The sequence below is a fragment of the Theobroma cacao genome, chromosome 2, assembly GCF_000208745.1.
Source record: "Theobroma cacao cultivar B97-61/B2 chromosome 2, Criollo_cocoa_genome_V2, whole genome shotgun sequence".
In the NCBI taxonomy this organism is placed as follows: domain Eukaryota; kingdom Viridiplantae; phylum Streptophyta; class Magnoliopsida; order Malvales; family Malvaceae; genus Theobroma; species Theobroma cacao.
Genome location: NC_030851.1, coordinates 34,644,931 through 34,655,491, shown reverse-complemented (window position 1 = coordinate 34,655,491; position 10,561 = coordinate 34,644,931). Strand labels below are relative to the sequence as shown.

Genomic DNA, 10,561 nt, shown 5'->3' with positions numbered 1-10,561 from the left:
TAAAAAGCAAGAAATTGTAGCTCAATCTTCTGTTGAGGCAAAGTACATAACCACTGCAGCAGCAGCAAATCAAGCTCAATGGTTGAGGAAAGTTTTGTCAGATTTGAGAGTGGTTCTAAATAAGGGAATTCTTTTTAATGTTGATAATCAGTCTGCTATTGCTATTGCAAAAAATCCAGTGCATCATGTCAAGACTAAACACATTCGAGTCAAATTTCATGCTTTAAGGGATGTTGTGAAGAACAATGAAGTTGAATTGAAGTACTGCTCAACTGAAGATCAGCTTGCTGATATTTTTACCAAAGGGCTTAATCGTGAAAGGTTTGAGTTTTAAGATCTTGTTTAAGTGTTTACCAAACAAAAGATCAAGGAGGTGTGTTAGATAGGTGATCTTTATTTGGTTAATGAAAAGCTGTGAGCTGTGGAAGAAGAGAGAATCAGATGGCGGGGTGCAACGACAAATTGAAGTAGCTGTTGAGTCAAAACGCAGCAAGAAGGAGTCGTTTGTTTTACTGTTTTGATTGTTAATGAAAACGTTGTAGCAGTGTGTCGTTTCACTTGGTTTTCTTTTATGTTTTACTATTGCAGTGTCGTTTTATATGTCTCATAAGGATTTAAGCCAAGACTGTTTTAGTTTGTTGTTCTGGTTGCTTGGCACTGGTTTTCATGGTGAATGTGAGCTGAGTTCAGGCTCGATTCATTTTGCTTGAAAGCCATTGCTACATTTTAGGATCTAGGCAGTTTTTGAATTCAAAATTTCCAATATAAATACTGAAAATGTACTAAGCAGTGTGAGGAATTCCAGAACAAATTTTCACTACTCTATTTAGAACTTTTTTTCTCCTTTCTCTGCTTCTTCTACCTTACTCTCTTGGAATTCATAAACACTTACAAAGTTTAACACTCCACCATCAGAATCTATCCAGATCCCAATTTCTTGTTCTGGAGGAACTTGATGAGTCCTTCAAGGGCAATATCAGCATACTCACTTTTCATGAGCTCTTCTGCAACTTCTGCTGGAGTTACCTCCACTTCCATCATCAGTTCATCAATTCGGGTGAATAAATTGTGACTAGTGATGCCAAGATAGTTTGAAGCAAGGATCCTGAATCCACTAGGAGTGCAATAGGACATGTGGATGTGCATGTCCATGCGGCCTGGCCTTAGCAAAGCAGGGTCTAGCTTGTCTCTGTGATTGGTTGTAAAGACTATTATCCTCTCATCGCCACAGCTCGACCATAGGCCATCAATGAAGGTGATCAATCCGGATAGAGTTAACTGTCACATAGAATTAACAACAGCTTAGTAATGTATGGAACTGGCAAATTTGTTGTCTGATAAAATATCATGCCAGTTGTAGTTTTCTTGTTACTTTAATTTTTGGATGTGAAAGGCAAGCAGCAGGCATCCAAGTAACAGCAGGGACTATCGATTGAAAACAAGAGAGGAAGCTGTACCTTGGATCATGTGCATGTCTAGTATAATAGTGAATTATGGTGCAGAAAATTGTTTACATGTAGTTGTCTAAAAATCTGTAGTTAGAACTTTGCTTATTAAAACTTCATATGGTGTCCCTAAACCTCTGTTCTCTAATGTTCTTGAATTAGCGTAAGGGTAAAGAAAAGTTGTAAATAGATTTAGACCTTCCACTATGAAATGACTTTTGAAATCGAAAAATTGGAAAGTGGATTAATTGTGTCTAAATACCACAATCACTAGTTATGCATGAAACACTTTTAATCTTGCAATCTCACCTGGTTGTGACCCTGGTCATACTCATATCCCGCAGCCACTCTATCCTGGAGCTCAATGCTGCAATCAATATCCTCAATCACAAGTATTGATCGGCTTCTGGTAGAAACTAACAATCTTCGAAGATCTGAATTGCTGTACAGACTCGGAAGTTCCAAGTCATAGACATTAAACTTTAGGTAGTTGGCCATGGCAGCAATCAAGCTTGACTTGCCTGTTCCTGGGGGGCCATGGAGCAAGTACCCACGTTTCCACGCTTTTCCAACTCTTCTATAGAAATCTCTTCTTCTAACAAATCTGTCCAAGTGGTGTATTAACTCTTTCTTGAGACTGGGATCCATTGCCAATGTATCAAAAGTGGCTGGATGGTCAAGATTGGCTGATCCCCATTCTCCATCCCTGTCTCCACATAAGTTTCCCAGTGAAAAAAGCTTCACCACCTTATTTTCTTCTTTGATGGCTTTTGATCTCTCCATTGCATATGGCAAGTAAGAACTTAGTACCTTTTCCATGCATTTATTATGAAAACTGAGATCAATTACTCTTTTTTCAAACTTGCCTTGATGATTGTCCTTGGTCTCAACAAATGTCATTTCCCACTGGAGTTGGATTCCTTCAAATATGTCAATAACCTTTTCGCCTTTGTTTATGGTTACTGCGATCTTCTTGTCTCGTGGAGCTTTGGAAACCTAAAGCCTGTCCATAGATGTAGTGATTTTATTCTGTAAGTAGATTTCAGAAGCTTCATACAATTCATTGATGGAGAACCCATTAGACTCATCAATGAGGAGAGTCATTTGGGAAGGTGGATTTGAAAAAAGACCTCCAAGTTTGGACAGTAATATCGTTTGGAGTTGTTTTGGAATGATCTGGCTGGTTACGGCCTGAACTTCACTAACCACACCTCGAACCAGCATGGCTGATGCTGTGATAGTGGTATATGTTGATAAGACTGATGTAGTTGAAGGGATGCTTTTGAGAGAAAACATGTTTGGACTTTGGAGGCAAAGTGATAATTTCCAAATGTAGAAAACTTTGTTTCCAATTTTTTTTTTTTTTTTGAAGATTAAAAGCATTTCCATTAAAGCAGGGTGAAATCCCCTATGTACAGAAAAAGGAAGGGACTAGGAGAAACTTGGTCCAGGTGCCCTTCCTGAAGCTTGGCATACAAAAAAGCCAGCTGAAAACAAAATACTATACAACTACAAAACATTGAGATTAGCAAGACTCAAAGAAGTTACAGCCACCCTTAACAGCCAGAAAGGGCGAAGGGAGAGCAAGAGTGAGAAACATGGCCATTTTGGATGTTTCTCCCTCTTGCAAATCCACACAAGCAAAACAACCCAAAAAGCTGTCGGCCTTAAACTTTGTTTCCAATTTTACTTGTGTGCTTGCCTTCTGACACCGTTCATTGGCGTTTTATACTATCATGGAAGAGCAATCATGGAAGAATCTTGCGTAATAAGTAGCTAAAAAGTCAAACTCAACCATGATCTAGCTAACATGGGGAAAGTCTTCTCAGGCAATTCTTGAGAGAGTTAGCTGGCATATGTGCATTGTTTTTAGGCTATAGGAATCCGTTCAGAGCTGGAAGTTTTATTTTTATATAGGCACAGTCAACTGCAAATATGGTTATCGGTATTTTAATATTAGGCCTTTCTTTCCCTTCAAGTCTTCAAACAAAAAGAGGGTCCAAGACTCCGTAAAAGTCGAAAATATGAACCCAATTTGTTACCCCTTGAGTTCTGCTGATATCAAAATCAATGAATTTGTAGTTTCTTGGTCAGAGTCTAATTATAGTTGGTCATCACTTTTCAGCCACCAAAGCTAGAATTCTAATTCAGCTGCTCATAGTATTGCTATTTACTTAGATCAATCAGGTTTTAAAAGAGTCAGAGATAAATGATAAATAGGCTGATAATGTCATATTTCCAAAGAGAAATTTTACAGATAAAATAACTGAAGGAAAAAGAAAAAAAGTTCATATTGAATTCTTCACAGATGATGTTCACTTGCTTTTAATACAGTTTTCTCCCTATTTTACATTTCTGTTTGAGTTTAGAACCTAAATTTACAATGAACACATATAAGATTTAACTTCACATAATGTAGAAAAGCAGCAGCAACCAGTCTGCTCTAACAATTGGAAGAAAATTATTCTAAAATGTACAAGACGCATGAGCTAACATTGGCAGTATAATATTCAGAATGACAACAAACTGGGATTCTTGACTGTTCCCTCGTTTTCAGGTACTTCTGTATATGAAACAGAACGTGGTAGTGAGCTTCCAATGGCGTTTCCTACTGGATTGTTCATAAGCCATCCAGAATCAAATAACTCTAAGATGGAATCATTCTTCAGTACAATGCCATCTCTTTTACTTGCTTCCTCCTTAGCTTCCTCGACCTTCACAACATCGGTACCAATTTGATTCTCATCCTTCTTTGCATCTATTTTTGTTTCATTCTTTTCTGTAATTTCCTGTTTCCTCCGCTCTAGTACTTCTTTGTATGTTCCTTTTGCAGCACTTGGCTTAGCTTGCAGACTAACCTTTTCAGATTCAGTTTTTGGTTTTTCAGATACAGGAGGAAATGTTTCCTCACTGTTAAGGCCAACATGATATGGGGATTCTGCAGGGCGCTTTGCTTCATCAATTGGTGCTGCCGATACACGATTGCTTTCATTGTAACCCATATCAACAACAATCTCTTTTTCCTTTGCGTTTCCTAAACCCCTTTGAGTTAACAATGAGGTTAAAAACCTCAGCCAAGAGATGGCCTGGCCTAATGCCCAATCCAGCAATGGAACTTGCTCGATTATCACAGGGAATTTGTCCAAAACATTATCAAACTTTCCAGGCAGAGTTTCTATGATCTGGACAAGCTCATCAGCCTTGTTAAAAACATGTTTTGAAGGTGGGAAAACGCTCTCAACTGCGTCTTCGAGGGCTAAGATACAATCGTCAAAGTAGGACAAGATGGCTAACCAGAGATGTTGCAGGGCATAGACAAGAGAGGAAACCAGTGAGGTTAATGTTGCTATCTTTTTCGCCTTTGTTCCTAATGCTTCGTTCAAATCCTGAACCTTAATGTACGATTTGTGAGCGATGGCTAAGGCTGAAACTCCACAGGTATGCAATGGACGCCGTCTGGAATTCATTCCAGTGCCTGCTGTAAATTCCTGAGATTAAGATATCCAAGCCAAGTGGGCTAGAGTCAAAGGAATGTTCATACAAGAAAATCCAATCAAAGAACAAAAAAAATCTAAGTATCAAACCATTATCACGGCAGAGATTGCAAAGACTTTGACAATCATCAACGGCTTCCCCCCTGGAAAATAAATTCCCTAGTACCCAGGAAAGGATTCCAAATTGATAAAGGATCAAATAGAAATCCAAGAAAACCAAATCACAAATTTATAGTAAAAGAAATGGCATATCTCATAATAGAATCTTTGAAACGTAGAAGAGCGCAACCAAAATTGATACGTGCTATTTTTTCTTATTTGTTTTTTTAGTTTCGTTTCTAGCTAAATTGGTCGCACCAAGGAACGCCCCTCATAAATTTCAGCGGGAATATTGGTCAACGGTTAGAAAAGCTACCCCTCCACGTGGCAATACAGAGAACGGCCACGTCTTACTCTGCCCTGCTAGTATAATTAGAAATTAAAAATCCCGGGAGAGAGAGAGAGAGCGTGGAATTGGAATTGGATTCTCTAATATTGGCTATGGAACCACAAACTAGAAAAATATTCTGTCAAATCTGCTCTATGTCGCTTTCAAGCTCCGTCTCAGATTCTATCCACCGGTAAATTTTCTTATTCTTTTTTTTTTTTGCATAAAAATCACCAGGAAAAAAAAAAACAAAGTGTTCATCAATGGATTGATCTTTAGAGTTCTGTTTCTAAATTTGATTAAAAAAAAAAGAAAAGAATGCCTAAACAGGAAACTTGGATCGGTAACGTTCCAACTCAATTTCGAATGATATTTCTTTGCTTTTTGCTTGCGAAAACTGCAACCTTTTTCTTCTTTGGCTGTAACAACAACAAAAAAATGAAAATTTTAATTACATTTTTCGGATGCTTTGCTTGGTGAATTTGTTGTTAAGTTAGATTCTTTGCTTGTCTTTGATGGCGTGACTTGTTTTTGATGGTTTTGCATTCTCTCTTTTCATATTTTTTTGGATTAGTGGTTCTTCTGTTTTGCTTTTTCCTTGCCTCTTGAAGTTGTGAGGTCGTTGCAATTATTATGGAATACAGTGAAGGTTTGCCTTTTATATATACATATATATAAATACTTTATATTGTTGATTTTTTCGGAACCTTATTTATGAATCTTTTGAATTTAAATTTTCTTTAGAATGATGACAATGCCTTTTTTGGCTTTTAGAAATATTTTTGAAGACTACTAAATTATTTAGTCTTATTGATGAGATAAGAGCCTCTAGCAGTCTAGCTGTGGGAAAATCTTCCCTTAATTTCCTTTGCATCAATAACTTTAGATGGCCAAATGGTTTTTTTTTTTTTTTTTAAGTTTGAACTGAGAATTTGACTAATAAATCGTGTACTTCATTGATGAGCATCTTGGTTAATAGGGAATTCTGGAATGACAGCATTTTATATTTTTCTTCATTTCGGTGAACTTCTTGATTATGTTATATGGATTGTTTGTGCTGCAAACTTTGATGTTGACTGAAATATATGCTTTTCTCTAATTCCATATGCACCAAATTCGTTTATGTTTGAACTTATTCATTGAAAATATATTTATTTATTTTGGCACCATGAATGTGTTTAAGTTTATATGCTTGTTGTTTAATGCAGGCATTCCTGGTGACGGAAGATGTCTGTTCCGTTCAGTAGTTCATGGCGCTTGGCTGAGGGCGGGGAAGCAGTCTCCAAGTGAGAGCCATCAGAAAGAACTTGCAGATGAGCTCAGAGCTAAAGTACATACTTATTCTTTTGTTCACTTGTTTCCTAGTTTTCATAATTGATGTAGCTGATTCTATTTATGCTAATTTTATTTTTTTAGATTTTTATTCTGTGCATGTTGGTCTTTTACCTTAAGCATCATTTGGTTTTCTCTTGTACCTACTACTGAATTTGATATAAATTGTACCTTTTTCCAGAATTTGATTTTTGTGAAATCCATTTCAATTTTGAGTTAGCTGCAATGCCTTTCTTGCTTTAACTTCTTTTTTTGGCTCTCATTCACCAAGTGCATCTTCCTTTCCTGTTCTTTCTTTGTAAGAAATTTATCCTGTCATCTTATTTTCCTTTCATCTGAATTACATGTTTTGACAGGTTGCAGATGAATTCATCAAGAGGAGGGCTGATACTGAGTGGTAAGTTTGGAAGTTTCTTGGATATGACGATCACTATTTTAGTCAAAAAAGATTTAATCATTGATAAAGTTATTGAAGAGGTATTATTACCTGTCTTGTAGTAACGCTTGAAAATTTTGTTATGAGCTGTTGTTGCTGCTAAGTAGGACGTTCAGGGCTCTATCCTGAGACTATCCTGAGACAAGCTTGTCAGAAATCTTGATTAGCATTTCCCTTTCAATTCTCCAAGGCCCCAAGCAAGTAAATCTTCACGCTTTTGGCAGGTTTGTTGAGGGTGATTTTGACAACTATGTTGTGCAGATGAGGCAGCCTCATATTTGGGGAGGAGAACCTGAGCTGCTTATGTGCTCACATGTCCTACAGTGAGTTTTGTTTTCTTTGCTTTCTGCTTCAAACTTCTTCTTGAGGGTGTGCTTGTGTTAGTTCTCCTGCACTCATATGTATAAGTGGTAGATGATATATTTAATTCTTCATTACTACTTACCTGGTATAGGGTTTCTTTTATTAGTCTTGCCCTATCAATTGAATAGAGGAACCTGTGTTTTACATAGATGTTATATTTTGATTTGTTATCAATGGTTTGCTTATTTTTCTTTAGGCCATGACTTCAAACTGGTTTGACCTTTGATTATGTCACATCTTATGAAGACCAGATTGCACTTTAATCATCCAAGCAATCTTCTTAGATAGGCTTTGCCCCTTTTACTTGTTACAAGCAATAATTACTTCTAAATAAAATGAAAATTTGGTAAATGAAACTGAAATTCAAAGCCCAGTGATGTGTTGTTTTTGTTTCTCTGAGATGCTCAGATGGATAGGATTATAACTATTCAATTCAGTGACACTTTCTAGTTATGAAAATATCAAAACTTTTGTATCTGTCAATGTATATATTTCTTCCACAGGATGCCAATAACAGTTCACATGAGGGAGAAGAGTTCTGGTATCCTCAAAATTATATCCGAGTATGGTCAGGAGTATGGTAAGGAAAACCCTGTTGGACTTCTGTATCATGGTTATGGACACTATGATGTATTGCGCGGTCCAGTAAGCAGTGCCTCTTCTAAACTGTAAGATATCTTGCTTCACCTGTTTTTATGTTCATTGCAAGTAACATGAAATATAACTGGCTACATATTTCTGGTTAATCACCCCCTTTGAAAATATACTTATCAGTTAATCAAATGTATACCATGGTTGGTGTGTGCTTGACAAAGGTTAACACCCTGATCATCAAAATTAGAAATAGGTCTTCTGGCAAACCCAACCATCTTAGTGATGATTCCTTTCACCTTTATATACCTAAAGTTTCCTCCATTTTTCGTCTGTTGGTCTGTATGCTGCTGCTAGAAAAGTAGAAAACTGTGGCATGTCCATTGGTATTAATATGATTGTGACTTTGTGTTTTGTAATCATTTTAGCTTTGCAAGTCCATTGGTAGAAAACTGTTGGCCTTGCTCTATTCTGCTGTACTTAACCAAAAATTTACCGATAGTTGTTTGCTTTCAACAAATTTGTACTGCTGGTTTTGGTAGGCGGAAAAGAAGATGATTGGGGATAGTTGCACTGTGAACCTGGTGTTGCAGGGAATTCTGTACTGTAATGCCTTGGCGAACGTAATGATATCTCTTTAGTTTTTAGGGATAAATTACTCATTCATGAATTTGAAATAATGTTGTAAATTTGATAAAGTGATATAGATCAATTGTCCTTGACCTTGCCCATAAAAGGTTGAGAGAAATGGTAGAGGTGCAAGATTAAACTTTTAAAAGGAATTTATTGTTAATGGTAACATAATACTTTACCCTTTTATTATGCAACGTGGCAATGTTTAATTGGTCAAGAAAGAGTGGGCCCGAAATCGGGGCAGGAGATTGTCGAGTCTTCGTATTGTCATCTTTCCTTCATCGAGCTGGATGATAACAATTTATGTGTGGACTATGCTTTCACATCATCTCTTTTAATTTTCACCTAAAAGGAAATGGTTTCTACTTTTCAGATACTATATTTTTAGGTAAAACACACTATTTTTTTTAATTTTAATCAAAATTACATGAAAGTTTATTAATTTTTAAAATGAACATTTCGTCTTAAACATTTAAATGTCGTTAACATTGAATATGAAATATTTAAAATATTTTTTTTTTCATTATTTTCTTTCTCTAAATCGATTGACGGTGTCTTTTACACCAGTTGATCACTCATCTCCACCCTGTGCTCCTTTAGAGAGCATCGAATCTATGCTTCTTAAGAGCATCCCAAGCTAATGCTCCCTAAGGAGCTTGACTAGAGCTTTAAAAAAATTAATAAAATTATATAATAATAATTTTAAAATTAATAAAAAATAAATTATTTTTTAATATTATCACATCATCAAATTAATAAAAATATTAAAGATTAATTAATAATTAAATTTATGTGTTTAATGAACAATATTCTTTTTTAGATAAAATGTTCATTTCAAAAATTAAAAAACTCATTTAAAATTTTGATTAAAATTTAAGAAGTGAGACATATTATCCTTTGTTTTTCTTGTTTCATCTTAGTCATTCCCATTGATGCTTTCATGATGATTGTTGGAACTTTATTTAACATGATGATGGTGCCTCTCGTAGTAATTTACGATCAAAAGTTGTTTTTTTCTTTCTGTCGTGTGTTCATGCATGTAACATACATGCACGTCTTGGATTTGAATTCAGTGAAGTTAAGTATACTATACCCTACACTACTTATAGCTTCAAGAGTTCCAAACATGTGGAGAATGTCCCACCTGCAGATGAAAACTTAAGTCTAAGCCTGAATCCAGCCCGTCCATTTTATTTTATGTTTATTATTAGAACATTAAAAATATTTATGTTTTAACATTTTAATTTTTTAAATTATTATTTTAAAATTTAATAAAATAAAGATTTAATATTTCATAAACAAAATCTGACTTTAAAAATCAGGCACAAGCTCGACTTCAATGGAGGCTAAGCTCACGAGTTTAAATAAAGCCATATGTATGGAGCTAAAAAGACAACTCTATAATTGATACACCATAAGCAAAGTTGTTAATCGAAATACATAGTGTATTGAAATCTTTTTTTTTTTAAATATTACATATCGTATTTTGAGATAAAATAAAATGTTTAAAATTAATTATAAATAATATTTATACATATAAAATTAAAAAGTATTGTATTTTTTTAACAAAATTAAAAATTATAAAACGTAAATTGAAAAATAATTATTTTCTTAATTTAAATTTTCAACATATTTCTTAATAATATAAATTTTTAAATAAAACATACTTTTTTATATTAATTTATTAATTAAAAAATAATAAATATTTATCCTGTTAAAATTAAAAAGAAATTCGATTATTTTGTTTTTTTTTTTAAATCTAAAAATTGAAACTAAAAATATAACTTTTTACATTTCAACTCAAAAAACATAATAAAAAATAAAATTTTTAATAATTAAT

At 34.7% G+C, this 10,561-nt stretch overlaps 2 protein-coding genes and 1 pseudogene across 4 annotated transcripts; 1 reads left to right on the top strand and 2 right to left on the bottom strand.

The window, feature by feature from the left end:
• LOC18609718 lies at positions 919-2,741 on the bottom strand (annotated as a pseudogene).
• LOC18609717 lies at positions 3,709-5,279 on the bottom strand. The gene is made up of 2 exons (XM_007044976.2): positions 5,030-5,279; positions 3,709-4,933 (listed from the first exon to the last, which is right to left on the bottom strand). The coding sequence occupies exons 1-2, from the start codon at positions 5,066-5,068 to the stop codon at positions 3,956-3,958; spliced, it is 1,017 nt and encodes a 338-aa protein (XP_007045038.2). The 5' UTR covers positions 5,069-5,279; the 3' UTR covers positions 3,709-3,955.
• On the top strand, positions 5,601-8,910 carry LOC18609716 (OTU domain-containing protein At3g57810). 3 transcript variants are annotated; one of them, XM_018116103.1, is made up of 6 exons: positions 5,601-5,709; positions 6,575-6,696; positions 7,055-7,095; positions 7,359-7,457; positions 8,001-8,165; positions 8,631-8,910. In XM_018116103.1, the coding sequence occupies exons 1-6, from the start codon at positions 5,685-5,687 to the stop codon at positions 8,644-8,646; spliced, it is 468 nt and encodes a 155-aa protein (XP_017971592.1). In that variant the 5' UTR covers positions 5,601-5,684; the 3' UTR covers positions 8,647-8,910. The 3 variants fall into 3 exon arrangements, with proteins under 3 accessions (XP_017971592.1, XP_017971590.1, XP_017971591.1); XM_018116101.1 differs by having other exon boundaries at positions 8,517-8,910; XM_018116102.1 differs by lacking the exon at positions 5,601-5,709 and adding an exon at positions 5,928-6,015 and having other exon boundaries at positions 8,517-8,910.

Coding starts and splice junctions, on each gene's coding strand:
- LOC18609717 (XM_007044976.2), bottom strand. CDS start 5,068: ATGATTGTCAAAGTCTTTGCAATCTCTGCCGTGATAATG. Junction 4,934..5,029: donor CAATCTCTGCCGTGATAATG/GTTTGATACTTA, acceptor TCTTAATCTCAG/GAATTTACAGCAGGCACTGG.
- LOC18609716 (XM_018116101.1), top strand. CDS start 5,685: ATGCCTAAACAGGAAACTTGGATCG. Junction 5,710..6,574: donor TAAACAGGAAACTTGGATCG/GTAACGTTCCAA, acceptor TGTTTAATGCAG/GCATTCCTGGTGACGGAAGA. Junction 6,697..7,054: donor CAGATGAGCTCAGAGCTAAA/GTACATACTTAT, acceptor ATGTTTTGACAG/GTTGCAGATGAATTCATCAA.